General features: G+C 44.1%; 1 protein-coding gene across 1 annotated transcript in view; it reads right to left on the bottom strand.

Annotated features, from left to right (window-relative positions):
* LOC137346769 (INO80 complex subunit C-like) overlaps positions 1 to 26,813 on the bottom strand; it is a 72,750-nt gene that overhangs the window by 42,015 nt on the left and 3,922 nt on the right. Inside the window, exon 2 of the mRNA XM_068010582.1 lies at positions 12,335 to 12,445. Coding sequence (XP_067866683.1) covers positions 12,335 to 12,445 — 111 coding nt within the window. The remainder of the gene's footprint in view (positions 1 to 12,334; positions 12,446 to 26,813) is intronic.

The raw sequence follows: 26,813 nt of genomic DNA, 5'->3' as shown, positions 1-26,813 counted from the left end.
TTAGAAGGGGGCGCAGGGAAAGAGATATAAGAGAGACACACATATAGAGTGCGGGGAGAAGGGGGAAGAGAGATCAAGATCTCTCCTGAGATGGCAATCCATCCACAATATATCAACTGTGTGGGCACGGACTGATTACTTATGCAATCAAAACATGCCAGGTATGTCACTAAATCAGTTTTCAACATAGGGACAAGAAAGCAAGTCAATAAATCAGTCTTCTCATTTAAAGCTTCTTCACAAAAACACACATTTTTTGTTGTTTTGATAGTAGGATATCTTTCCGAAATTTTCTCACCCACCCGCTGTGTAGGGACAATCTTTGATTTCAATTTATCTGGGTCAGGTCCATTCCCTCCAATTGAACATGCCCTCCCCCAATTTATTATTTTTACTCTGGCTTGCAGCTTTCTCTTTTTCATAGTATCATAATGTTTATGTTAGCTAATATCACTGTCCCCTAAATCTTTCCCTACTGACACTTGAGTCGCTTGTCCTGAACACCTTGCATCCAGGAATATTTATCGTCCATCCCTATTTGCTTTGAGAAACTGAGTGGCTTGCTAGACCATTTCCAGAGGCCTTTGAAGAGTCAACCACATTGCTGTGGGTCTGGAGTCACACGTAAGCCAAACCAGGCAAGGACAGCAGATTTCCTTCTGTAAAAGGACATTAGTGAACCAGATGAGTTTTTACAACAATCGACAATGGTTTCATGGTCACCATTAGCTTTTTAATTCCAAATTTATTAATTGAATTCAAATTTCACCATGTGCTGTGGTGAGATCCAAACCCATGTCCCCAGGGTTTTAGCCTGGACGTCTGGATTACTAGTCCAGTGACATTACCACTACAACATCACCTCCCACTTTATTACAGCTATGCTCATACAGCCTGGCTAAGGGTGCAATTTGCTGAATTCACAGATCTTCAGCACTGCAGCTGGGATCCTATCAGGGTCCATAGCCTTGGCTGTGGTCCAGTGCACTCAGCCACTGTCTCACGTCACATGGAATGAACCAATTGGCTGGGCTTTAGCACTTATGGGGACCTCAGGAGAAAACAGAACATTCACTCGACACCTTTGGAACCCCATGGATTAGCCCTGTAAATGTGCTTTTTACATTACAGAATAAGATGAGTTATAGGACATACCTACCATTAATATTATTCAAACAGTGTTAAGCTAGTGTTCACAAACAACACCAGGTGTTATTTTAAAATAGTTCGTTTACAAATTTTCTTGAAGATTTTTTTGCCTTCAGGAAGGTGAAGAACAAAACATCTTTTTTCCACTTTAATCAGTATCCGCATCAAGCACTCACTGGTTAGTGTCCAGCAAAAATCAGACGCACAGTGAAGAGTTCTCTGTATTCTGGCCGAAAGTATGCCTTCAACCCAGCATCAGGAAACACTACAAGTCAGAAAATGTATGCACGCACACCATTTATTCTTGGGGCGCATTGACAAATGTACAATATATAGCACCACCGAGCTGGTAGCATCCTTTTCCAGCACTTGACTGACTCAAAGGCCAGTCCTCACTAAAATGTATGAATTTATTTCAGGCTTCAGGCAGTCCCTTCGTATAAACTGGAAAGGAGGAAGGCAATCCCAAATCACTGATTGCCACTGGACAGAATATTTAAAAATATAGTTCCGGGATGAAAACACTTAACCTGAACTTTGTCTTGCCTTTAAAATGTCTGATTTAGCTTTGGCAACATTAGATCAGCAAAACAATTAAAATGGTTTCCATCTTTATGCATCTACCCAATTTACCTTAATTTACATAAAGCATATAAACAGGTTTTCTTGTACAAAAATATATTTACTGTAAATCACCTGTTAAATTTTATTAACAAAATGAGGTTCCTCTAAAAAACTGACAAGGTATTATGCAACTGTTGAAGAATATTTAATAGTCTGGATACATGCAATGGTACACTTGTTTTTCAGCAGGAGCTCATGATTCCATAGAGACTGCAATATGCTTACACTTGCAACATTATATGAAGTCATCCACTAAAATAAAAAACAGCATCTTCCACACAAATAACTAGGTGGGACCTTCAGAGGATACACCCCATGGTCACACAGCATTGCACAGCCAAGTTCTGGCACAGTGCTGACGTGTTCCAATTGCTTTGCTCAGGTTCAGTGCCTGCAGCAATCTGTCAAAATGTTTTCAAGATATTGAATAGAAGTCTTAACATGGTTTACCAAAGGAAGCTATCAAAATGTTGTAAAAGCATTAGGCTTTATTTGAAATATAACAATTATCCATTGCATAACACAGTTTTGATCTTCCTGATTAAGTTATGCACAAACAGACCAATCACACTACAGGAGTTATGCAACTGGTTATTTAAGCAAATATATCGGAATTCAAGACAATGAATAAACACAAATTGCAGGATAATGATTAGTGCATAGGAAGCTTAGTTGCCAAGTACACACAATTATTCCTGTCCAATGAAAAGCACAAAGATTACAACACTGAAACAGGATATGCGGCCCACACAGTCAGTATCGGTGTTTACCTTCCACAAGAACAAACTGTTCCAAACATTTCCATATCCTTTTAACCTATTTTCCTTCATTCACCTATTGTGGAAATATGACATTCTGGTGATAACAGAGATCTGCTCAAAAAAAGGCAGGAATGAGTACTAAATATTCCTGGATACAAGCTGTTCAGCATAGGGAAGAAAAGAAAGGAGGAGGGGTAGCAGTATTGATTAAGGCGAGCATTAGAGAGGGAAGATGTCCTAGAGGGGTCAAGGACAGAATCTATTTGGTTAGAGCTAAGAAGCAACAGAGGTACCATTGCACTGCTGAGTGTATTCTTTCTGGCCACCAACTAACTGGAAAGATGTAGAGGAACAAATTTGCAAGGAAAGTACAGAGATGCAAAAACTATGGAGCAGTTATAACAGGGGACCTTAATTATCCTAATATAGACTGGGATCGTTTGATAGACAGCAGTCTGCACACGTGGTCTCTAGCAGTTGGCCTGTTGAATGTACTGCTGGGTGCACTGACTTTGAATTTAAAACTTGTATTTTTTTCTGGAGATAGTCCTTTACGAGAAACAGAAACTGAAAGCTTCAGAATTCCAGGCAAGACAGAATTGGTTAGGACCAGTTAAAACGATCATATCTTCAGAGGTATGGGCAAAGACATCTGACTGGAGCTCAGGTTTCAGTTTACAAGATTACAGACCGCAGTGTGAAGCAAGCAGCAAGTTTTGGTTGTTTTAAAAAAAAGACAAGATGCTGTGATTGGAACGGATTCTGGGAGCTGGCCCTTGGAAAAAGTGGGTTGTGCAGCTGTTTTCGGTGACTTGAAGAATTACTTAAGGCAACATCAGTGGAGCTATAGCAACAAGACTGTCATGAGCAGGACTGGAGGATGTTCGAGAGGCGACAAGACCGAAACAAACATTCAAGAGAAGATTGTAACGCTCTCTATTGGCAAGAAGGGTTCACATCTGTGTCTGAGTACCCCCAAGTCTCTCTGAACATCAGCACTTAGCAGTTTCACACCTTTAAAATATTCTGCTTTTCTATTTTTACAACCAAAGTGAACAACTTCACACTTCTCTACATTATACTCCATTTGCCATAGTTTTGCCCACTCACTTAACTTGTCTATATCTCCTTGCAGCCTCTCTCTATGTCTTCCCTGGAGCTTACATTTCCATGGAGTTTTGTATCATCAGCAAAGTTAGATACATTACTCTGTCTCCTCAAGTCACCAATATAGAGGCCCCAGCACTGATCCTTGCAGCACCCCACTATTCACTGCCTGCCAACTTGAAAATGCCCCATTTATGCCCAATCTCTGCTTCCCGTCTGTTAACCAATCCTCTATCCACGCTAATATATTACCCCCAACACCATGAGCCCTCATCTTGCCTATTATCTTTTATGTGGCACCTTATTGAATACCTCTGAAAATTCTAGGTATACTACATCCACTGGTTCCCCTTTATCTACCCTACCAGTTACATCCTCAAAATATTCTAATAAATTTGTCGAACAGGATCTCCCTTTAGTAAAACCATGCTGACTTGTTTTAATTATACCACGCTATTCCAAGTGCAATGTTAAGACTTCTTTAATAATAGTTTCCAGCATCTTCCCAACGACTGATGTTAGGCTAACTGGCCTGTAGTTCCCGGTTTTCTTTCTACCTCCTCTCTTGAAAAGCGGCACAACATTTGCCAACTTCTAATATGATGAGACCATTCTTGAATCTAAGGAATTCTGGAAAATCATAGCTAGTGCATCCACTATCTCTGCAGCTATCTCTTTTAGAACCTTAGGATGTAGGCCATCTGGTCCTGGGACTTGTCAGATTTTAGTCCCTCAAGTTTCTCCAATACTTTTTCTCGGCTGCTATCAATATCCTTAATTTCCTCACTCTTTTTAGCCCTGAGGTTACTGCCTATTCCTGGTATGGAACTTGTGTCTTCTACTGTGAAGACAGACAAAATATTTGTTCAATGCCTCTGCCATTTCCCCATGATAATTTCTCCTGTCTCTGCCTCTAAGGAACCAATGTCTACTTTAGCTACTCTCCCTTTTTATGTACTTATAAAAGCTCTTACAATTTGTTTTTATATTGCTGGCTAGTTTGCTCTCACATTCTATTTTTTCCCTTTTTATCAACTTTTTGGTGGTCCTTTGCTGGTTTGTTAAACACTCCCAATCCTCAGACTTGCTACTATTTTTTGCAACATGTAAGCCTCTTCTTTTAGTCTAATACTCTCCTTAACTTCCTGAGTCAGACACAGATGGGTCTTTCTTGATGAGTTTTTGTTTTTGAACGGAATGTATTTTTGTTGAATGCTTTGAATTATTTCTTTAAATGTTTCCCACTATTCATTTACTGCCATACTTTCCAGTCTATTTACCCAATTAACCATAGCCAGTTCTCCCCTCATATCTTCATAATTGGCTTTCAGTTTAAGATTCATGTTTGTGATTGAAATGTGCCACTTTCAAACTTAACATGAAATTCAATGGTATTATGATCACTATTTCCAAATAGATCTTTTACTTTGACATTTCTCATTAACCCTGCTTCATTACGCAATACGAGATCGAAGATAGCTTTATCCCTAGTCGGTTCAACAACGTATTGCTCCAGGGAACTGTCAGGAAAGCATTCTACAAATTCATCTTCTAGACCACTGTTGCCAATTTGATTGTCCCAGTCTACATGCAGATTAACGTCCCCCACAATTAATACATTACCTTTTTTACATACTCCAAAATAGAAACACCGAGCACAAAAGCAAGGAAGTTATGATAAACCTGTATAAAATACTTGTTTAGCCTCAACTGGAGAATTGTGTCCAGTTCTAGGCACCACAGTTTAGGAAGGATGTGAAGGCATTAGAGAGGATGTAGAAAGGATTTACAATAATAGTTCCAGGGATGAGGATCTTCAGTCACATGGATAGATTGGAGAAACTGAGAAGGAAAAGATTAAGAAATTTGATACAGGTGTTCAAAATGATGAGGGGTCTGGACAGAGTAGATGCAGAGAAACTGTTCTCATTGGCAGAAGGATCAAGGACCACAGGACACCCATTTAAGATGACTGGCAAAAGAAACAATGACGACATGAGGAAATTTATTTTTAAAAACGCAGTTAGTGGTCAGGATCTGGAATCCATTGCCTGAGAGCGTAATGGAGCTAGATTCAATTGTGGCTTTCAAAAGGGAATTGGATAAATATCTGAGGAGAAAAATTTTGCAGGGCTACGTGGAAAAGGCTGGTGATTGGGACTACGTGAGTTGCTCTTCCAGAGAGCTGGACCAAATGGCCTCCTTTTTATGCTGCAACCATTCTACAATTCTTACGATCTAAATTAACCCTGAATGTTCATTGGTTCTGTCTCAATCACTAACTCTGGAAATTAATTCCACAACCTCAAGTCTGTATAAAAAAAGTTTATCCTGGCCTCTGTTCAAAATCTCTTACATTTATCATTGTATCTATGGCCCCTTATTCTTGACCCCTCAACTACTGCAAATAGTCTACTTCTATCAAAAATTCTAAAAATATGCAAGATGATAAACACTTCTAGCACTTTAATCTATAATCTTAACCATAATCTACATTGTTTGAATGAAAAAAGGCACAGCTTTCAAGTCTTTGTTTGTGTATTTGTCAATACTGTTCCATTCTACATTCTCTCATCCCTAGGCCTCCTCCTAAATAGGAGACACAGAGAGGAGACTACGCCTGAGTGCAACATAGACAGAGTGCAAAGTTGGAAATTTGGTTCACCTGGGAATTCGGTGCAGCGGGGGAAAGGGAAGCTCCTTTTTCTACCATCTTTTCAGTCTCCAGTTGCTGTAGAAGACAAGTTGCGTACCAGAAATAGAGGGTCACCTAGAGACAGCGGTAAGATTTTGAAGAGCTGGGGCAGCGGGATGGCAGTGAATCTGTGGGTTCAGAGCATTCAGAGTGTGGCGTAACAGGAAAGTAGTAAGTGATTGATGAGTATTTTCTCTTATCTAAACTAGGAAATTTTAATCAGGATAAGTATAACATTGAAATAATAATATAAGCACAAGCAGGACCTGAGGCATTAATTCAAATTTAATGAAGAAAATAATTAGTTAATTAAAACACAATAACGATGGCAGGGCAGGTGATGTGTTGCAGCTATAGTATGTGGGAACTGGTGGATGCCAGTGTGATCCACGGCAACCATGTCTGCAGCAAGTGTCTGCTGCTCAAGGAACTTTGGCTCAGAGTCAATGAGGTGGAGATCAATTTCAGACACTGTGAAGCATCAGGGAGGGAGAAAGTTACCTGGACACTTTGTTCCAGATGGCAGTCACACCCCTAGGCTAGGATCTTCTGATTTGGTCAGTGGCCTGGGACAGAAGGGTCTGACTATGAGTGAGACAATTATGGGATCAAGAAGGTAGAAGTGGAGGAGCCTCAGCCCTTGCAATTGTCCAACATGTTTGAGGCTCTTGCAGCCTGTATGGATGAGAGCGGGTGCTGCAGAGTGGATGAGAGAACTGACTATGGCATCACGGTGCAGGGGGCCAGTTAAGTGTGTGGAGTAAATAGGAATGTAGTGGTAGTAGGGGACAACATAGTCAGAGGATTACACACAGCAGCAGAAAGCGTGGATCCAGAAGGTTGTGTTGCCTGCCCAGTGCCAGGGTTCAGGACATCTGCTTAGGGCTGGAGAGGAACTTGCAGTGGGAGGGGGAGGATCCAGTTTTCGTGGTCCATGTGGGTACCAATGACATAGATAGGACTAGGAAAGAGTTTCTGCTTGGAGATTATGAGCAGCTGGGGGCTAAACTAAAAGGCAGAATCACAAAAGGTAATAATCTCTGGATTAAAACCTGAGTCATGAGTGAATTAGAGAAGGGTAAATAAGATTAGAAAGTTGAATGCATGGTTCTAAGATTGGTGTGGGAGAAATGGGTTTTGATTCATGGGGCATAGGCACCAGTACTGGGAAAAGTGAGAGCTATACCCGTTGGGATGGTCTTCATCTGAACCATGCTGGGACAAGTGTTCTGGTGAGTCGTATAATTAGGGTGGTAGACAGGGCTTTAAACTAAATAGTGGGGGAGGGGTCACATATGGGAAATTAAAGAGAAAGGACATGGCAATAGAGCAGGGTAGCTATATAGGTAATGATAACCAGAGTGTGGCAGGAAGGGACAGCACGTATAAATTGAACAGTACACCAGCAGATAAGGTGTTTGCAAGAATGGTGAAAAGACAGAATTGAAGGCTCTATCTGAATGCGTGTAGCACTCACAACAAAATGGACGAATTGATAGGAATAAATATGTACAAGCTGATAGGTATTACAAAGATATGGCTGCAAAGTGACCAAGGCTGGGACCTAAATATTCAAGACTATTTGACTATTTCAGAAGGACAGGAAGCTAGGAAAAAGGTGGTGAGGTAGCTCTGTTAATTAAGGATGAGATCAGTACAATAGTGAGGGATGATCTTAGTTCAGAAGATGTAGAATCAATTTGGGTACAGATAAGAAATAGCAAAAGACAAGAAGTCACTTGTGGGAGTAGTTTATACACCCCCTAATACACAGGAAGAAATAATGATAGCTTGTAAGAAAGGCACTGCAATAATCATGGGTGATTTTAATCTTCATATGGATGGGACGAATCAGATTGGCAAAGGTAGCCTGGAAGATGGGTTCATAGAGTGTATGCGGGACAATTTCTTAGAGCTAGTGCCAACCAGGGAGCAGGCTATTTTAGACCTGGTAAATGTGCAATGAGACAGGATTAATTAAATGACCTCATAGTAAAGGAACCCCTAGGCAACAGCGATCATAACATGATGAATTTCACATTCAGTAAGCATGAGAAGTATGGGCCTAAGACTGGTGTCTTAAACTTAAATAAAGGCAATTACAGGGGTATGAGGACAGAATTGGCTAAAGTGAACTGGGAACATAGGTTAAAAAGATAGGACAGTAGAGAAGCCATTTAAGATATTTCATAACTCTCAGCAAAGATATACTCCAGTAAGAAAGAAAGACTTAGGAGAAAGAAACACCATCTGTGGCTAACAAAGGAAGTTTAGGATAGTATCAAATTGAAAGAGAACGCGTACAATACCATGAAAATTAGTGGTAGGTCAGAAGATTGGACAAATTTTAGAAACAAGCAAAAAATGACTAAGGAAAAGAAAGGGAGAAATTAAAAGTATGAGGGAAAACTAGCAAGAAATATAAAAGCAAGTAGTAAGAGTTTCTACTTGTATTTAGAAAGGAAAAAGCGTAACTAAAGTGAACATTGGTCCATTAGAGGGTGAGACAGGGGAATTAATAATGGGAAACAAGGAAATGGTGGAAGCATTGAACAGGTACTTTGTGTCCGTCTTCACTGTAGAAGGCACAAAAAACATCCCAAAAGATGCTTGAAAATCAAGAGGTAAAAAGAAGGGAGGAACTTCGAACAATCACAATCACTAGGGAAAAGTACTGGGAAAACTATTAGAACTAAAGGCTGGCAAGACCCCTGGTCCTGATGGATTACATCCTACAGTCTTAAAAGAAGTGGATGCAGGGATAGTAGGAGCATTGGTTATGATTTTCCAAAATTCCCTAGATTCTGGAAGGGCGCCAGAGAATTGGAAAATCGCAAATGTAACACTTCAAATGTAACACCTCTATTCAAGAAAGGAGGGAGACAGAAAGCAGAAAATTATAAGCCAGTTAGCCTAACATCAGTCATAGGAACAATGCTAGAATCCATTATTACGGAGGTAATAGCAGGTGCAGCATGGCTAACCGACCCGAACCCGACGGGCGTCGATCACTCTTCCGGGTCCGGCATTCGGGCTCGGGTCGGACACACTCTATCCCCACCTCCGGTACGAGGCTCCAATGTTAATCTACTTTTTGGACTTGAAAGGTTGTTTAGTTACAGTTTTTTTTAAACTCATGCAGATAAGCAAAGTGAAAAACTGAAGCTAGGTTAACTGATGGTTGGGTCAGGTTGGGTCGGCGCAGGAAAAAAATGAAAGGACTCGGGCCGGGTCGGATGTGGTTCTGTCGGGCTCGGGTTGGGTTTCATTTGCAGACCCGAGCCAGCCTTCAATAGCAGGACATTTAGAAATTATAACGCAATCAGGCAGGGTCAACATAGTTTTGTGAACAACATAGGCGGCGCAGTGGTTAGCACCGCAGCCTCACAGCTCCAGGGACCCGGGTTCAATTCCGGGTACTGCCTGTGCGGAGTTTGCAAGTTCTCCGTGTGTCTGCGTGGGTTTTCGCCGGGTGCTCCGGTTTCCTCCCACATCCAAAGACTTGCAGGTGATAGGTAAATTGGCCGTTGTAAATTGCCCCTAGTGTAGGGAGGTGATAGGGAATATGGGATTACTGTAGGGTTAGTATAAATGGGTGGTTGTTGGTCGGCACAGACTTGGTGGGCCGAAGGGCCTGTTTCAGTGCTGTATTTCTAAATAATAAAAATAAAAATAAAATCATACTTAACTAATTTATTAGAGCTTTTTGAGGAAGTAACTAGCAAAGTGGTAAAGGAGAACCTGTAGATGTAGTATACTTTGATTTCCAAAAGGCATTCAATAAGGTGTCACATCAAAGGTTACGACGCAAAATAAGAGCTCATGACGTAGGGGATACACCCTAGCATGGATAGAGGATTGATTAGCTAACAGGAAGCAGAGAGTAGGGATAATCACAACACCTTCAGGTTGGCAAGGTGTTACTAGTGGAGTGCCACAGGGATCAGTGCTGGGGCCTCAACTATTTACAATCTATATCAAATGACTTGGATGAAGGACTGAGTGTACGGTAGCTAAGTTTGCAGATGACACAAAGATAGGTAAGAAAGTAAGCTGTCAAGAGGACAAACAATCTACAAAGGGATTTAGAAAGGTTAAGTAAGTGGGCAAAAAATTGGCAGATAGAGAACAATGTGGGCAAATGTGAACTTGTCCAATTTGGCAGGAAGAATAGAAAAGCAGTATATTATTTGAATGTAGAGAGATTGTAGAACTCTATAGTACAGAGGAATCACAAAAAGTTTGTATGCAGGTACAGCAAGTGATTAGGAAGGCAAATGTAGGGGAAATCAAAAATAAAAGTAGGGAAGTGTTGCTACAAAGGCATAGGCCTTAATTAGACTGCATCTGGACTACTGTGTACAATTATGGTATCCTTACCCAAGAAAGGATATAATTGTTTTAGAAGCAGTTCAGAGAAGGTTCACTTGACTGATTCCTGGGATGAAGAGGATTATCTTAAGAGGAAAGGTTGAGCTGGTTGGGCCTATACCCAATGGAATTAAGAAGGAGGGGTGATCTTATTGAAACATACAAGATCCTGAGGGGACTTGACAGGGTGGATGGGAGAGTCTAAAACTAGGGGACACAGTTTACACATTAGGGTTCTCCAATTTAAGACTGAGATGAGGAGAAATACTTTCTCTGAGGGCATTAGTCTGTGGAATTCTCTTCCTCAGAGCACAGTGGAGGCTGGGTCATTGAATATATTCAAGACTGAGTTAGATAGATTTTTGATCCACAAGGGAGTCCAGGGTTATGGGGGGCAGACAGGAAAGTGGAGTTGAGGCCTCAATCCGATCAGCCATGATCTTATTGAATGGTGTAGCAAGCTTGACAGGCCGAATGGCCTACTCCTGCTCCTAATTCTGGTGTTGTGTGTGTCCACAATGGTATCTACTTCTGATTTTCCCAGAGCAGTGAATCATACTGTCGCCTTCCCTTTTGAACACCCCAACCAGTTCATTCTCTTGAATTAACTTCAGTAACTACCTTACACTACAATCAACAATCATTTTCAATCCCTCAGCTGATCTCCAACTTCCAATCTTATCTGCATCACTCTCTAGAATGCGGCTCCCTTGAGAACGGTGTTCTCTTTATCCTTGGGCATGTCAATTGGCATCCTAGGCCTCAATGGGCTCATGAATTGACTCCTTCCCCTTGTCAAAGCCCCCTCCAACTCCCACCTGGCTATACATGCCACCATATTCCCACCTGGCCAGATCGTGGCCTTCTCTGCCACTTACTCATCTGAACACCTAATTTTTTATCCCTCACTGTTCTCTTAAACCCTTCATTATCAATCACCCTCTCAAGTCCAGAAGTAACTTCACTGCTGAGATCTCCTTCTCATTCTCCTTACTTAACTTTTATCCTGAGTGAAACCTCAGCCCCAGTGATTTACTGTTCATAAATAAAGAATGCGCACTTGGATAAGAAACTGGAGTAGAACTGGAATCCACTGAATTTTACTCCAGCAAAAAATAAATCAACATAAATAGAAGAGAAAAGTGAAGGGAAAAATTAGGAATATGATATTTTTAAAAATGCTAGTACTAGAAGAAATGAATACCTATGAGTTCAGTCATCTTGATGCTATCCAGCTTTGGAGCTACCAGGGCGTATTGAAAAAAAAAGCTACTCGACAGTCGTGCTATGATTCATTTTTTGGGTTAAACTGAAAGAGAGAAATAATTTGCTTCTAATTTACTAGATGCTGCAAAATTAACACAGCCTTCCCAGCTTTGCATTCTTCTGTAGGAAAGCCTTAGTTATCCAAGTCATCAGAAGCATTTGGCCCAATGTAATGTTTTACCGACTCAAACAAAGTAATATCTCCATACACTTTTCTAATTGTCAGCACAAAAAAGCCCATTAAAGTTATGAAGCACTTATAAAATTGAAAACAAGTTTTGAATGGTGGAAAGGGGAAACAGTAAAAGGGTTATGTACACTATAGAATTTACCACTTCTGTTAAAACATAAAAGTACTTACAATAAAATTTGGATCCTTAAATACCAGAGGCTTTACAGCAAGCTCTCCATGTCCTGGACTAGAATCTGTAGCCAAACTTTTGTTCTCACCAATTGTATCCAATACAATGTTCTACAAAAAAAATTGTAAATTCAAAACATTTTACCCAGACTATTCAGTCGTAAATAAAACAACTGCTCTAGTTTTCTGTGCAAATGGAACTTTCTTCTTAAATTAGCCTCTGTGTAATTCACAAGGACAGAATACTACATCGACCACTCTATCAGCAGAGCGAAGGTGCACCCCCAAAAATTCCACAGCTCCAATCACGATGGCCTACCATGCATCAACATCCTTTGTAGAAGCAACGATGCCAAACACCAGCACTTTGCACTGTTGCTAGAACACTTGTTACCTACCAAAGGCTCAACGGGAAGCACCGATGCTGACATCAATGAAGCTTGGAAGTCACTAAGCTCAATCATCTATCAATAGCAGAAGCATTATTTGGTAAAAGGTGGAACTTGCAATAAGGAGAGTTTGAGACCTACTCAGCAGAGATGACATCTGTCATTAATGCAAAAAAAAATAAAGCCTACATGATGCACAACATAAATGAGATGATGGTGGTGTAGTAGTAGTCAAGTCACTAGTAATCTAGAGGCCCAGGCTAATGCCCTTGGGACATCGGTTCAAAGCCCACCACGGCAGCTGGTGGAATTTAAATTCAATTAATTAATAAATTCAAATAATTAAAAATCTGGAATTGAAAGCTAGTCTTAATAATGGGGCCATTAAACTATTATCGATTGTTGTAAAAACCCATCTGCTTCACTCATGTCCTTTAGGGAAGGAAGCCTGCCATCCTTACCTGATCTGGCCGACATGCAACTCCAGATCTACAGCTGTGTGGTCGACTCTTAATTGCTCTCTGAAATGTCCTAGCAAGCCACACAGTTGTCAAGAGCAATTAGGAGTGGGCAACAAATGCTGGCCTTGCCGGTGATGCCTAAATCCCAAAGAATAAAAAAGTATCTGGTCTCTATGCAGTTCTCCATGCTTTTGTCTATAAGAACAAAAGGGCTATTAATAGTCATTTGGTAGTACAGAACTAGAGAGATTTTGTCAAAGCTTTTCGTCTTGTGCTCACCAGGACAATTCGCAAGAATACCAATGTAAGGGGAAAGCAACAAATTTATACTCTATGAGAAGAGAGTGCGGATTGGTTGGCAAGTGGACTCCGATTGGAGGTATTGCCATGAAGAATGCACCAGTTTATGGTGACTGAGTTAACTGCCAAACTTTGAAATTTAAACCAGGCAGCTTGATTCTGATTGTTCAAGGCATTGCCCTGAGGAACGAACCAGCGAATGGCCGTCATTTATTTTGTTTTGCTGAAACAGGCGCAATGTGTGCACATGTTCTTTCTGTCTACAAAAGAACAGGGCCCCGTGTATTAATATAATGTAGCTTCCAGTACACACAAATGCACCACGCTGCGAGCCCGACTGACAATCTTAAATCAGTTGTCAGCGTAATTCTTAGCACACTGAGAATTATTTAGCAAATGCTGTCCAATCGTGGAGTCACATTTAATGTTGGACACTGCGTTTTGAGTTTTGCAAGCACAGGCTGGTTGAGTATGGTCTGTACCTTGCCTGTTGTAAACCGCGGAAGGGACATACTGTTTGATACGATCCGTCAGTCTTTGGGACGTACGGCCTATATACCTAGCATCACACTGGCATTGAAATTCATCTACCACATGTGTGTGACAGGCAGAACATCTTTTTGGCTTGATGGCAGCATCCTGTTGGTGGCGAACACCACACATGTTGCTACTGCATAGTAGCAGCATGAAACGTGGCAGTTAACTGGTGCATTCTCCATGGCAATGCCTCTACCAGAGTCCACTTCCCAACCAACCAATCAGCACTCTCTTCTCAGTGTATAAATCTGCTGCTTTCCCTTACATTGGTATTCTTGCGAATTGTCCTGATGCATGCAAGATGAAAAGCTTGACAAAATGTCTCTATTTTCAGCAATACTCAAATTTCATTTGTGCCTTTTGCATAGAAGGATTACCGAACAGCATAGGTACCTCACTAGTTACAAAATGGCTTACTCTAGCTATTTTACATGGAATTACAACTCTCTTTACTGACCTCAATGTATTGCCATCACCAAAGCTAAAGCAAGTAGTACTTTTACATTCATTCACATTGATTGAAATGTTGTCGATGCAAGATGTTCCACATATTAAAGTGTAAGCACTATCTGGAACAGTATATCTATAAGAGTCCACGACCAACATATTCATCACAAGACTAAAACTCCTTCGGATTCATTGTTACCTTCGTCCTCTTCCACAGAATTCTCTGTCAGGTGTCATTTCGAGGACCCTGTCTCCCAACTTTGGGCAGTTCACTGCATAATATTTCAAGTCACACTTGAAGCACCCATCAACTGTTCCTTCAGCATTCCTGGGAATCATTCACCTATTATTGCTGTTCCAATTTTGTCCTCTGCTGTAATAGCAAAATCTGCCACATCCTCATTCTGGCTGTCTTTAATCCTTCCACCGTATTGACATCTGCGTCCAGTATCTGGGCCATTTTGAAATTTGGCAATCATTGAGTTTTCTATTCTTTGTGTGACTGCAGAATGTCCCATTTGTTTCACGAAGGCTGAAGGAAATGATTGTTTCCCCAAGACTTTTTTTCCAAGGCAGCAGACATCTGATCCCACAGGGTCTCTCTCTCGGAGCACAAATTAGACCCAGGAGTCTGTCCACAGCAGACACCTTAGCACAATACAGTAAGTTAAGAGAGTACTGATCCAGGAATCCCCAAATTAGATTGTGTAAAAGAATGACAGTTTGTCAAAGTTAATTATATATTCCTCCATATCTTTTCCAAAATCTATCAAAGTCCAACCATGCCTTACAGGCATTTAACAAATTAACTTTCTTGTAAATTTCACCCAATAACTCTAAGAGAAGGCCCAAGATTTCATCACTATCCAACTGACAGGCATCCAACTCACAAAGTACTCGACTTCTGATTTTACTTCTTGGAGGAAGTGACAATGCCTAGACCATACCTTGTTTCCCCTTTGGTTGGTACATAACCTTATCCACAAATCCATGTCATTCTTCCGCTGGTCATATAGTTCAGACTCCAAAGAACATCGAGGATAATCATACCCTGATGATTTATAATTCCTTTCTGCCATTTTCCACAATGGCTACTAGGATAGCAGTTTTGCGCCTGAATTTATTTTTGTTTTCTTAGCCTCCAATCTGCATCTTTTGACGGCCATCCACTGTTACCATATTATATTCCAGAAAGCCAAAATGTGAAGGACACAACTGGAGCCAATCTTTACACATTTTTCTAAGCATTTATTTACAGTTATAGATTACAAGCAAGCACCTCCTAACCCAACAACCACAGTTGCAAGCTGTGTGTATTTATACAGCTTTAGATCTAACCAGAAAGTTGCCAATCAAGAGGAACTAAGTGTCCGTTTTGAAAGGGGCACCATTAATACAGTAACAAAACCTAAAAACTTTAAAAGGAAACAGCCAATCAAATAAAGGTGACATTTCTGGAAGTGATGATGCACTTCAGGCTCAAGCATACTGGCTGACACCGCGTGCTCCTTCTCCAGAGGCATCTGGGCGTGGACGTAGCTGTGGACGAAAGGCAGGCAGTCTGGCCAAACAACCCCTTTGACTGCCCGCTGCCTGGACCTGTCGATGGCCACCTTAGCCTGACCCAGGAGCAATCCCACCAGGATGTCCTCCCATCTGCCATCTCCCATCTACACTGGGTGGCCTAAGATCAGGCGCATGGGAATGAAGTGCCACCAGAAATTGAGGAGTTAAACCCCCTCAGGTAATGAAATTGAGTCTGCAACCTCACACATCCTACAAAGATGTAATACACAGACTTCTCCAGGCCACAGAAATTACAGCGGCCCAGGGGTCCATGATTCAACTGAACATTCTAGTGTATGGGACATAACACCCTGCATGCCAAATCCCTGATGAACAACGGAAGGTGTCCCAAGTGGAGAGCATCTCACCGGGGACCCCTCTTCCTGCGGACAGCAGGATGGAACACTTCGATGTGTCCTGATGGCAAACGGGGTTAGGAAGTGGAGGGTGTGCAAGAGGAATCTGTATAGGAAACCCCTCTGAAGAGTGGAATACCACAGAAGGGATTTCTGAAAGACAGCTCAAATTGTGGGGCTGAGGCACCCGAGGGAGGTTTCGGGGCCTGGCACTGATGAGAAACTCTGTCCATACAGAGATCCACTTGAAGGGGAGTGCTCCACAGGCTTTTAGAAGAAGAATTTAGAATTTAGAAGAGATACAGCACTGAAACAGGCCCTTCGGCCCACCGAGTCTGTGCCGAACATCAACCACCCATTTATACTAATCCTACACTAATCCCATATTCCTACCAAACATCCCCACCTGTCCCTATATTTCCCTACCACCTACCTATACTAGTGACAATTTATAATGGCCAATTTACCTATCAACCTGCAAGTCTTTGGGCTTGTGGGAGGAAACCGGAGCACCCGGAGAAAACCCACGCAGACACAGGGAGAACTTGCAAACTCCACACAGGCAGTACCCGGAATCGAACCCGGGTCCCTGGAGCTGTGAGGCTGCGGTGCTAACCACTGCGCCACTGTGCCGCCCTAAACTTGAACCACTTTGTGTGCAGTCGAGGCTGAGCACCATCTTTTTTTTTAAATTCTTGATGGCTTTGGCCGTGAACTGGACACAACTCAAGGATGCGTGTTGCTTCAGCTCCTCCAGTGACATCCAGCCCGTTCCTCTACCATCCAGTATGCCCCTGACTCTCAAACCTGTACTGATGGAGGTGCAAATTCCTGAGCAGCAGCTGCAGGAGGACTGCTGCCACTCCAAAGGGTGGAGGTGACCTTGTTCCAGTCCCTGGTAAAAGGCAGGCGACTCCCACAAGGAGGGATGGAGACCCACCAGGTTTATCAACAGCAGCTGCGTGTCGTAATTGAGGCTGTGCAGCTGGCGGAAGAAATACATTGCCAGCACACACCATCTCTAAAGTGTCTGACGACAGGGAGGAGAAAAAATAAAAGCAAAAATCGCTGCCTGGGTGCGAAGGCAGCTGACTAACTGGCTAACACTAACTGCTGACTGCTCTCCCTAAGCAGGAGACTCACTGTGGCACAGATTCAGTGCACCCTTTTGTCCCAGAAGACAATGAAGAGCTCCTTCTGTATCTTGGCGACAAACTTGGGGAGGGATCAAAGTAACCAACTGGTAAGACAGCATTGCGGTCACCAGTGGGTTTATGACCAGTGCTTGACCCCTGTAGAACTGCACTCAGAGCAGTCCTGTTAGCGCCCTGGGCAAGTGGTGACCTTGGGCTCCAGATCTTCCCATTTCGCCGGCCAGGTGTCCACAGCAGTGCTAAGATAGTCTCCTAGGTAGAGGAGGTGAGAGGTGCTTTAGGCACAAGGCCTAAGCTTCTCCGGCAGAGGGTCCAGCTGCTACTGACTCACCAGGAGTCCAGAACGTTTCTCTCAGTTGGTCCTGGCAGAGGACACCATGGAGTAGACCTACTGGCACTTGCGCATCCTCTGCAGATCAATAGGATCCACGACCATGAGGAGCACATCATCGGCACAAGTCAAGAGGATGACCTCCACACTTGGCCCATGCAGAGCCAGTCCCGTCAACCTTCTACACAAGAGGCGCAAGAAAGGCTCCATGCAGATGACATAACTGGCCGGACATGGGCACCCATATTGCACTCCTCTCCCAAAACGAAGAAACGCCATCAAAGACCCTTTAACCTTAATCAGACACTCTGTGGTGGCACACAGAAATCAGACCTGGGCGACGGAATGCATCCCGAACCTGAATGCCCTCAAGAATCCAAATCCAAATGCCCTCAGAGTCCCAAATCAGTATTCACGATCCACCCTGTCGAATGCCTTCTCCTGATCCAGGGAAAGAAAGGTGACCGACAGACTAGCCCTCTGTGAATGGTGGATCAGAACCTGGACCAGACGGATGTTGTCATGGATTGTCCGGCCTGGGACCATGTAGCACTGGTTGGGGTGGATCATGTGGCCAGCACAGTGCCAGGGCCACATCTGCTCGCCTTGGCAAAGATATTGGTGGTCTGTGCTGAGGAGAGACACTGGGCGCCAGTTTTTAAGCAGGTGGAGCTAGCCCTTCTTGGGCAGCAGGACAACGATAGCCCTACGCTGAGAGGAGCATCACCCCGGTCACCAGATTTTCTCCTGGGACCAGCGCATAGTTGTCCCCCAGGACGTCCCAGAATGCCCTGTGGAACTCCATAGTCTGCCCATTCAGCCCCGGTGACTTGCCCCTCGAGAGCTGGTGGAGGGCTCTGCCAAACTAAGTGGAGCATCGAGCCTTTCGGCGCCCTCCAAGCCTACCTTCAACAGGTTCTCCTACCTTCAACAGGTTCTCCCACAAAACTCTGCAAGCATCCTTGCTGGACAGATCCGGAGAGAACAGTGTGCCTGTTGCTCCCTGGATCAGTTGTCGGCTGTGGGAACAGATTAAAGATAAGCTAACAGTTTATAAAGAAAACTAACAGGCAGAAACTGACAGGACAGCTGCAGCTAATGGTTCAAGGAAAGCTGGGGGGGCAATGTGAAACTTGCTGGTGTGAGCAGACCAATTAGGCTCTGACACCACAAAAATTGCAGAAGTCTGCAGACCAATTAGGAACAACGGTGTGGAGGGGGTGGTACCGGACAAGTATAAAGGAGGCTGGTTTTGGCGCGCAAAGTTCGTTCCGTCTTTTCTCCAAGCTGTAACACAAAGTTCGGTCCGTTTTTATAACATGGCTGAGCTGTTTGCTGTAGTGAAGAAAACCGACATCAAGGAGAGGAAGTCAAGCTGTAACAATTACTTACCTCAATAACGTTTTGAAAGTTACCATCGGACTCTGACGGTCTCTGAAATTGATGAGATCTAACATCGGCCAACAACCCCAGGATCTGCTTACGGACCGGACCCCCTGTCTTTTTTCCAGCTAGTAGAGGAGGGAGCCGCAGTCCAGGCCCTGAAGTAACCGGATCCGCAACCTTACAAAGCACCTAGGGACCCAACAAACTGCAAGTCTTTCAGCGCACCATTCTTCTCTTTGTACATCATCCACAGGGCCGAGTCTTCAATGGCCTGACTGAGACGGGAGTCCAGGCCGAGCACCTCCTATTGCAACCCCTCAATCCCGGTCTTCCATTTCCTGGCAAACCCCCTTGTATACTCGACAGAAATCGCAGACAGGAGCCTTTCCCACATCCCTCCATAGCCTCAAGGAGGGCAGGCGCCCTCTGTTTCCTTTTCCAGTCAACTCAATCAACAAAACTCGACCTGGAACCGAGCGTCCTTCAGCAGCAGTTTGTTAAAATGCCAGCACGCAGAACAGAGCTAACTACCCCCGTACTAGGCGGTGGTTTGAGTGCAGTGCCGGCCACACAAACGACACCAGACACAGGAGATGTACGCCCGAGAAATGTACTAACGGTTGATTCTGGACCCTGCTCCTCCTCCAGACGTCACAAAAGTGAACGTGGAGTTGGGGTGGAGATTTCGTCAAACGTCCACCAAAAGTCTTGCTGAGACCGCATCTGGAGTATTGTGTGCAGTTTTGGTCTCCTTATCCAAGGAACGATATACTTGCCATAAAAGGAGTGCAACAAAAGTTCACTAAACTAATTCCTGGGATGGAGGGATTGTTCTATGAGGAAAGATTATGTAGACTGGGCCTTTATTCTCTGGAGTTTAGAAGAATGAGAGGCAATCTCATACAAAATTCTTACAGGGATTGACAGGGTAGATGCAGGAAACATGTTTCCCCTGGCTGGGGAGTCTAGAACAAGGGGAGACAAAATAAGGGGCAGGCCATTTAGGAATGAGATGAGGAGGAAGTTCTTCACTCATAGGGCGGTAGACCTTTGGAATTCTCTGCCCCAGAGGACTGTGGAGGCTCAGTCATTGGGTATGTTGAATATAGATTTCTACATATTAAAAACATCAAGGGATATAGTGCAGGAAAATGGTGTTAAGTAGAAGATCAGCCATGATCTCATTGAATGACAAGGTGGGTGCGAAGGGCTGAATGGCCTACTCCTTATGCTCTATGTAGTAAGTCCTGACCAGGTCCCTTAACTTCTCTAAATTAAAAGCAAAATACTGCAGATGCTGGAAATCTGAAATAAAAACAAGAAATGCTGGAAATACTCAGCAGGTCTGGCAGCATCTGTGGAGAGTAACCCTCAACTTCTCCTTTGTCGCTGGACGGTGCGGAGTCCGGGAGTGGTCTGTCACCTCCAAGTTGCAGTTGAAATCTCCCCTGAGGATAATGCACTCAATGGAACCAAGATGAGTAGACACTTCATTGAAGAGGCATGCCTGCTGCGCGCCAGCCGAGAGAGCATACACATTCACTGTGAAGCTGCACATCCCCCAGCCAGACGGTGAGATGGAGCAGGTGGTCTGGCACAGGCACCTTGACTCCCAAGACCTCCGGCTGAAAACGTGGGGCTAACAAGATAGTTACCCATCTGAATTGGAAGCAAGGTAGCGCATGTAGACCCCTTATTGCCACTCCAGGAACCACGTGGCTTTGCCTTCTGGAACGGTGTGGATTTCCTGCAAGAACACTACATACTTCCCTGCCTTAAGGAGCTAGAAGTTGAGTAATCTACAATGTGCCCTTCTGCTGCCATTGACGTTGAGGCTGGCTATGATTGTCTTCATGGCAAAATTTCCGTGCTACCATCTCCAACACCCTAGTGCGGGGAGCGATCAGAGACATCCCTGACTCTCCACTCCCTCAGCAGCCCAGTGAGAAATGTCTTGAACCCGCACCGCTCGAGTTGGCTCACACCCTTATTGGCAATCGCAGCTTCTGAGGCAGAGCGACGGACCTGATGAGCAGCACCAGCTCCGAACATCGGTTGCGAGCCAGCTGAACTTTGTCACAGTGACCCAAGTGATCAGATATAAATTCCTGGAGCTCCTCAAAGGGGATGAGGGGGAACTCGGTAGGGGGCACAAGGGCATCCATCACCTCACTGGCATTTATCCCCAGTGCCCTCCACCGAGTCCGTCCTCCTCCAGGTTGTCACCGTCAACGATCAAACCTCCTACGCCAGCTGACACATCTGCCACCATCCCACCCCCAGGAGCAGTGGCGGGGGGTCTTCCCTGGGCTCCTCCAACAGGTCTGGGCCAGAGGGCGGCAGCAGCTCAAGGCCCCACTCCTCCTCAGGTGCTGGGTCCTGTGGAGACGCAGGGACCAATTCCATCCCCATCACCCCCAGTGCCAAAGTCAGACGAAGAAGGGGGGCCTTCCCCTCCCCCGCCACCACCCAGTGACCCAAGTACATGGGGCTTTTTTACTGGGAACCTCCACAGAATTGGGCAAGTCCCGGGGAGCATCAGCGTGTGCAGCTGGTCAGATTCAGGTTCAGCAACCTCACCTGCCTCAGCCTCTAAGACGCCCAACTCAGGAGAGAATGCCTGGGTTTTACTGGTGGGATCCCTGTCCCTTCCCCTGGGCAGGGGTCTTAAAACATCCCAGGAGGCACAGGTTTGACAGTAGGACCTGTCTCAGCCTCCCGAAGGAACATCCTTCCTCTGGGATCACCTCTGTTTCAGAGGAGTGGCATCTCTTCCTCTTTTTCTGGGAGATATGTGGAAGAAGGGAGACCTCTATGTCTGTCCGAGTCCTCGGTTTTGTACCCTCCCTCAACTCTGTTATCACCCCCCGGGCCCAGCCACAGGACGTAATGTTTCTACAATGGCCACAGGGATGCTCTCAAGCATGGATGTACTCGCGGGGTTGCTCGAGGGCTGCGTTTTACCACACAGAAGGCTCGCCTCAGTGCGTCTGAATTTATGCTGTGCCTTCCTTCATTCTCCTCTCTGTTGGTGACCGTAGTGACATTGGTTGCCAATGCTGCCTGCACCCCATAGGGCAATGTGGGGAATGGGAGTGGGGTGGGGGGGTGGGAAGGAAGGTGCGGTGGCACCAGCCTCTGCTGTCTTCGCTGTTTTGGCGGCCTGGGTGGTAGGGTAGTTCTTTTGTACATGCGCCACCTCCTTGCAGGCGTGGCACTGCACGCTGTCTGATGTCCAGAAAACACTGTAGGCGTCCCCCTGCTGTGACACTGAATTTGCCCTGTGTCCTCCTCTCACGCCATCTCAACAATGACCTGGCGCCAGAAGATGGGTGGAATTCAACGTCAATGTGAGATGGGGCATTTCGGTAAAATAAAGTAATAATTATACTTTGAGTGGGGTGTTGTGGAGCAGAAAAGGCATTTGAGCATTCAAATTCACAAGATCCTACACTCTACACTGGATAAACTTTCTTTCTTCAATATAATTCTGGGATATTTGCCTGGCTATGTTAGATAACCCTTTCCATATATTGAACATAGTGTGAAGAATTCTCTGGCACCCTAAATTTGCTTTTTACAAATGTGAACTGTCTCAATTCACAATTTAGAAATAATACACCAAAAAATTCGAAATTTCCAAAAATATTCATTCTCAATAAAATGCCAAAAGAGATAAAGGGTGTTAATATCAGAATGAGGAAAATAGATCATTCGCTGCTTCTAGTTGAACCCTGAGACCACAAGTTAAAGGGGTTGTGTGGAACAGTAGATCATGGAACAAAATTATCACTTAGACTTGCCATAAGGGATAACATATCTGTGGGGATTTCCTTCTCAGAACTTTTGAGTTAAGTGACCAGCTAAATTAACAAAGCTAACAGAGGACAAGACTTAAACCTAGGTAATCATCCAGTGCCTCAGTTACATCGCAACTGTCATAATGTAAAGGACTATTTTACAGCATATTGCAGAATGCAGATTTACAAGATTATTGCCAGGGCTTGAAAGTTGCAACAATGAGGAAAGATTGGATAGGCTCGGGTTGTTTTCCTTAGAACAGAGGAGGCTGAGGGGTGACTTAATTGAGGTATACAAAAGTTATGAGGGGCCTAGATAAAGAAGACAGGAAGGACCAGTTTTCCCTAGCGGAGAGGTCAATTACTGGGGACACAGATTTAAGGTGATTGGTAGAAGGATTAGAAGGGACATGAGGAAAAACTTTTTCATTCAGAGGGTGGTGGGTGTCTGGAATTCACTGCCAGGAAAGGTGGTGGAGGCAGAAACCCTCAATTCTTTTAAAAGGTACCTGGACCTGCACCTGAAGTGCTGTAACCTACAAGGCTATGGACCAAGTGCTGGAAGGTGGGATTAGATTGGGTGGCTAGTTTTTTTTCTGGCCAGCTTAGACACGATGGGCTGAATGGCCTCCTTCTGTACCATAATTTTTCTATGGTTCAATGTTATTTGCAATGTGGGCATTACATTTCTGAAAATTTTCAATCAGCACCTAGAATTTTAATTGACTTCTTTTCTGATTAAGAAAAACAGAAACTGAATTTCCTAATAGTTTCTGAATGCGACGTACTTCAGATGGCAATGTCAATAGGAAAGGGTAGGTATGTTATGCAAAGTCTTTTTTGTTTGAGGGCTACAAGTATACATATTCATAAGTTCTCACATGTTAACTTCCTCATTTCAATAGTGCAGTTGCTCAATAGAGGCCTGCAAATTAACCTTAGGAATGAGGGAAAGAAAGGACCAATATTTCCATTAAAACTACAGGGTTTTTAAAAAAATGTTAAAGGTAGCTGGAATAACCTTTCCTCTTAAAAGCATTACCTTGCTGGAGAGCATAAGGCAACAAGGAGTAAGATGAATCCCAGTTCACATCATGCAGGTGGCTGATCCTAACCAACCTTGAAAGTAACTGGTCATTTTTCTGACAGGATTAGATTTTCTGACAGGATTGGATTGTCCAATTGTTTTATACTCTGCTCGATGTTACTTTCCATGGACATCAATGGCTAATCTGATCAGTCCGCTTCCTGCCTGGTATTCTGGATTAAAATTAATCCCCCATCACCGTCTTCCTCAGATGCTGGTGAACAGTAATCAATAATACAAGTAGAATGCTGAATTAAATAGCAAAAACAACAGAGTACAAGGCAGAGGAAGTTACTCTACAATTATACAATGCCTCTGGGAGAGTTGGACAGAATCATAGAATGGTTACAGCACAGAAGGAGACCATTCGGCCTGTCATGTCCAGGCTGGTGCTCTGCAAAAGAAACTCAACCAGTTCCATTTCCCTGCTCTTTCAACAACAACTTATATTTATATAATGCCTGGAAATGTTATAAAACCTCACATGGAGCTTCACAGGTGTGTTATAAAAGAAAGTATATCACCCAGGCACAATGAGATATTAGGTCAGATGACCAAAAGCTCAGAGGTAGGTTTTAAGGCGTGCCTTAAAAGGAGGAAAGCAAGGTAGATAGGTAGGCAACTGAAAGCGCAGCCAGCAATAGTAGAGAAATTAAAATCAGGGATGCTCAAGAGGCCAGAATTAGATCAGCACCGATATCTTGGAGGATTCGGGAGCTAAGGGAGAATACTGAGATTGGAGGAGTGAGGCCACTAAGGGATTTGAAAACAAGGATAAGAATTTTAAAATCAAGATGTTGCTTGATCGGCATCCAATGTAGGTCAGTGAGCACAGGGATGACAGGTGAATGGGACTTGGTGTGAGTTAAGACACAGGCAGCAGAGTTTTGGATGACCTCAAGTTTACAGAGGGTAGAATGTGGGAGACCAGCCAGGAGTGGGTTGGAATAGTTAAGTCTAGAGGTAACAATGGCATGAATGAGGATTTCAGTAGCAGATGAGCTGCGACAGTGCCAAAGTTAGAGATGGAAATAGGCAGTCAGTAATGTCATTAATATGTGGTCATCTTGGCATCAAATAGGACACTAAGGTTGCGAACAGACCAGTTTAGTCTCAGACTGTTGCCAGGGAGATGGATGGAGTTGGTTGCCATCAACCAGAGTTTGGAGCAGGGACCCAAAACAACTGCTTCAGTCTTCCCAATATTTAATTGGAGGAAATTTCTGTTTAGCCAGTACTGATAAGTTGTTTGATAATTTATCAATCTCATAACGAAGAGCTGGAACCTGTCATAGCCGCTAAGCGCATTGCACTGTTGAACTACAAGAAAGCCCCCAGCGAGTTAACATCCGTAGCACTTAAAGCAGCCAGAAGCACTGCACAAAGAACAGCCAGGCGCTGCGCAAACGACTACTGGCAACACCTATGCAGTCATATTCAGCTGGCCTCAGACACGGGAAACATCAGAGGAATGTATGATGGCATTGAGAGAGCTCTTGGGCCAACCATCAAGAAGATCACCCCCCTCAAATCTAAATCAGGGGACATAATCACTGACCAACGCAAACAAATGGACCGCTGGGTTGAGCACTACCTAGAACTGTACTCCAGGGAGAATGTTGTCACTGAGACTGCCCTCAATGCAGCCCAGTCTCTACCAGTCATGGATGAGCTGGACATACAGCCAACAAAATCGGAACTCAGCAATGCCATTGATTCTCCAGCCAGCGGAAAAGCCCCTGGGAAGGACAGCATTACCCCTGAAATAATCAAGAGTGCCAAGCCTGCTATACTCTCAGCGCTACATGAACTGCTATGCCTGTGCTGGGACGAGGGAGCAGTACCCCAGGACATGCGCGATGCCAATATCATCACCCTCTATAAAAAAAAAAGTGACCGCGGTGACTGCAACAACTACCGTGGAATCTCCCTGCTCAGCATAGTGGGGAAAGTCTTTGCTCGAGTCGCTCTAAACAGGCTCCAGAAGCTGGCCGAGCGCGTCTACCCTGAGGCACAGTGTAGCTTTCGTGCAGAGATCGACCATTGACATGCTGTTCTCCCTTCGTCAGATACAGGAGAAATGCCGTGAACAACAGATGCCCCTCTACATTGCTTTCATTGATCTCACCAAAGCCTTTGACCTCGTCAGCAGACGTGGTCTCTTCAGACTACTAGAAAAGATTGGATGCCCACCAAAGCTACCAAGTATCATCACCTCATTCCATGACAATATGAAAGGCACAATTCAACATGGTGGCTCCGCATCAGACCCCTTTCCTATCCTGAGTGACGTGAAACAGGGCTGTGTTCTCACACCCACACTTTTTGGGATTTTCTTCTCCCTACTGCTTTCACATGCGTTCAAGTCCTCGGAAGAAGGAATTTTCCTCCACACAAGATCAGGGGGCAGGTTGTTCAACCTTGCCCGTCTAAGAGCGAAGTCCAAAGTACGGAAAGTCCTCATCAGGGAACTCCTCTTTGCTGACGATGCTGCTTTAACATCTCACACTGAAGAGTGCCTGCAGAGTCTCATTGACAGGTTTGCGGCTGCCTGCAATGAATTTGGCCTAACCATCAGCCTCAAGAAAACGAACATCATGGGGCAGGACGTCAGAAATGCTCCATCCATCAATATTGGCGACCACGCTCTGCAAGTGGTTCAAGA

The sequence above is a fragment of the Heterodontus francisci genome, chromosome 2 (genome assembly GCF_036365525.1).
Source record: "Heterodontus francisci isolate sHetFra1 chromosome 2, sHetFra1.hap1, whole genome shotgun sequence".
Lineage (NCBI taxonomy): Eukaryota > Metazoa > Chordata > Chondrichthyes > Heterodontiformes > Heterodontidae > Heterodontus > Heterodontus francisci.
The sequence above is the reverse complement of the archived record's forward strand: the minus strand, read 5'-3'. Positions and strand labels throughout refer to the sequence as shown.